Below are 3148 nucleotides of genomic sequence, written 5' to 3' on the forward strand. Positions count from 1 at the left end.
CTTGTAACTGTACCTTAACGTCAGAATGGTCATAGAAATTATTCTAATTATTTATTATCACTAACTCAGCATTGTTTTGCACCAGCAGTTAAATCAAAGAGCATAAAACGGCTCAACTCTTGCTGAACTTCACAAATCTATTGTTCACGCTACTTAAAAGTATGAAGATCATTGAGGGATCTATTGAATCTCTACTTGAGCAAATGTCAGATCTGTTTACGGCATTTTCCACATAGATTACCAATTTAAACACTGGTTGAATCCGAACTCATCAATAGTTTAAGATCACGGCTTCCTCTACTTTGTATCGCATCTTTGGACGTACAAGCAAATAGGGTTCTCCAACAGAGGTTGACTTCCCGCAAATTGCTTCGTGACTATAGAGTGCTGCAGCACTTATCATCGAGAGAGAAGTGGAATATTTTGGGCTAGTAGTATAGAACGTGCAGGAGAATGAGACTAAATAAATCACCGTGAACTTTATCGTCATCATCAGTACTACTTCTCACACAACTAAAACACATCACCTTTGCCTCGTTTGACTGCCTGCCTGCCCACTTACCTGTCCACCTGCATGACCTCAATACCCATTCAAACCAATCCAAACACCCCCACATACCCACGTACACACACACACTCGTGGCCATGACTTGGGAGAGCGGGGAAAGGAAGGTAGGGGTAAGTAGCGTGGCGTCGACTCTCAAAATCAACAACTATAGGTAATTTGAGTTCAAGGCAAGCGCAACCAAAAGTCCACCTCTTTCCTTTCCTTTGCCTTCCCCTCCAGCCCTCAACCTCTGCCGCTGCCACCACCACCACTACCTGTGCAGCTCGCATAAACCATCGACCAGTCCCGCTATCCGTGATCAGATTTGGCAGCACAACTGTCACCTACAACAAATACGTTTTGGGGCGGAGAAAGCAATTTCATCAGTGACACCATTCCAAAACGAAATTAATTAATCAGAACTTGACTAGGCATGAAGCAACAGCAGCAGAATTCCTTTTTTAACCTATAAATTGATTACTTAACGGTACCACACGAAATTTTATTTTCCAAGCTAGTATATACCCTGTAGTCGAATGGTCCTAGTCCTGCTACACAATCTTTGTCTTCGTAGTTGAACATGGCACCAGAACCACGGAACAGGGGATGGAGGGGAGTCAGGTGTGTCCAGGTGGGTAAAATTATTGGCTACATGGGCCTGACACAGGTGACCGTTTCTGCAACTGTGAATATGGATGCGTTGACATTCTCAACCCTAGAGCGTTATTGAGGTCATTAGTAGCATTAGCTCCTCTGTCAAGATTTACTGCTAATACATAAACGCAGTAGGAAATCATCAATCTTGGAAGCAATATGCACTGTTGAAGTTCAAACTGATAGAAAAGTTTCCTTTGAAAATCGGACCTTCATCATAAAATTACATGAGGATTTAGGCGACTGATGTTAACGCAGTACGAAGCTTTCGTTTGGGTAATGCCGCTGAACACGTTCTTAGTCGTGGCAAGGTGGGCTGTATTGTAGGGACTGAGGAGTCATGGGTACGGGCCATATGGGACGAGTGGAATAAGGGAAGGGAGGGGAGAGGAGAGGGCAATACTTTATCCTCCCGTATGCACACACGCGTGCCACCAAGTGACACCAAGCAGTGATGCCGAAATCATCAATGACTAAATGCTGTCTTCTGTACTGCCTCATTGTACATGCTATCAACCAACTGGTAAGGCATGCAAGAATTTCCTGCGTTTGATTCACTTTAATTAGTTTACATTGATCCTTACTCCAAACTAGAAGCTCACGCAACTGTTGATCATCACATTTCATCGCGAAAGTAAGGCCAAATACTATGATAGTTTGCTTCTAATAAGTACGTTTATAGAGGTCTAATGATAACACTGCGAGCGGATATTTTTACCTCCATGGTAGAATTGACTGGTCCCACAGCTATTTGGACTACGTTTAAACGTTGAGTGAAGTTACGACACTGCTGCATCTGTTTTATACATTCATGGTGTACGTGTGTCACTCTTTGGCTACTTGTCAATCCATGTTACGGGCTCAATCACGTTTGCTTAGAGCAAAGAGATGCACAGTCAAGTGGAGGATGAGCAGTGGTTGCTGATCTGAGTGTAGAGGGAGAATGCAACCTAGCAACTGCCATGCAGCCTCTTTCTTTCTAATAAAATATAGAGGCAAAAGCCGGCAGTGGAATGAGCTTCCAATCTCCTACTGAGCAGGCAAAGAGATGATGCGCCGTGTTGACTGCAGAGCAGTGTTTTTTTTCCTTTGAGAAGACGTAACGTTAGAGCACGTAAAGTGGCATAAGTTTACAACTTTCTACCCTCTTACCCCACTTTGAGTCTCGAGAAACACTTCATGTCATCTCGTCTCATTTCCTTTCATCTTACGCCTGAGCGTTCGAGGATGATGCCTCAGGTGATGAGAGGCATATTGCTAGGACTGCCAGAAAAGGAAGAGGAAAAGGAAGACGGGTGCGAGTGACAATGAAGTAGATTTGGAACAGAGTGGGTCTACCCATCCGAATCGCACCCGGCACCCGACCGGTGTGGCCACTCACACGCCACAATTAGAACTTACTCCACTAGAGCGTATAATGCAATGGGCGGAAACAACATCCTCATGTATAAATATTTCAAGAGATATTATGGATGCTCTAGCATTTTTAAAACCATTAGACGAGAAACTTGGTATGCAGTCTGTGTGCAGCATGGAGTTAACTTAGCCAAGTCTGGTATGTGTGGTTTATATGCTCAAGCTCTCCTCGAAGTTTTCAACAACAAACAGAAACCAGTCCATTCTTAAGGCAAAGAAATAGAGATTAGGCAGTCATCCACTACCATAATATATCTACTTTACACTGGCATTTCAATCAGATATGGCTCAAAGACAGTTGGTAGCTTCGCTTGAAGAAATCAAATCATGAATTGAGTCTGCTTTGAGCGCAATATTTGCTATACTAGCTCGGCATTTGGGAGGTGAAATTCACGTAGATAGCCTTAGACTTTTCTGATCTGGTGTCACTGCATTGACGGTCATATTCATTAGGGCCGAATACTCGTTTCAGTATGGGAATAGGTGACAGCGGGTGAGAAGTAGATAAATTGTTGAAATATCATAAAGACC

At 43.4% G+C, this 3148-nt stretch overlaps 1 protein-coding gene across 1 annotated transcript in view; it reads left to right on the forward strand. All coding sequences in view use genetic code 11, as the record gives it.

The window, feature by feature from the left end:
* Positions 1-1678: 1678 nt before the first annotated feature.
* The window catches only part of EGR_10800 (hypothetical protein), a gene marked incomplete at both ends in the record, with an annotated part of 3412 nt that continues 1942 nt past the window's right edge, over positions 1679-3148 (forward strand). The window contains 3 exons of the mRNA XM_024500049.1: positions 1679-1724; positions 1769-1835; positions 2663-2712. Coding sequence (XP_024345533.1) covers positions 1679-1724; positions 1769-1835; positions 2663-2712 — 163 coding nt within the window. The remainder of the gene's footprint in view (positions 1725-1768; positions 1836-2662; positions 2713-3148) is intronic.

Source organism: Echinococcus granulosus (assembly GCF_000524195.1).
Source record: "Echinococcus granulosus chromosome Unknown EG_S00273, whole genome shotgun sequence".
In the NCBI taxonomy this organism is placed as follows: Eukaryota; Metazoa; Platyhelminthes; class Cestoda; order Cyclophyllidea; family Taeniidae; genus Echinococcus; species Echinococcus granulosus.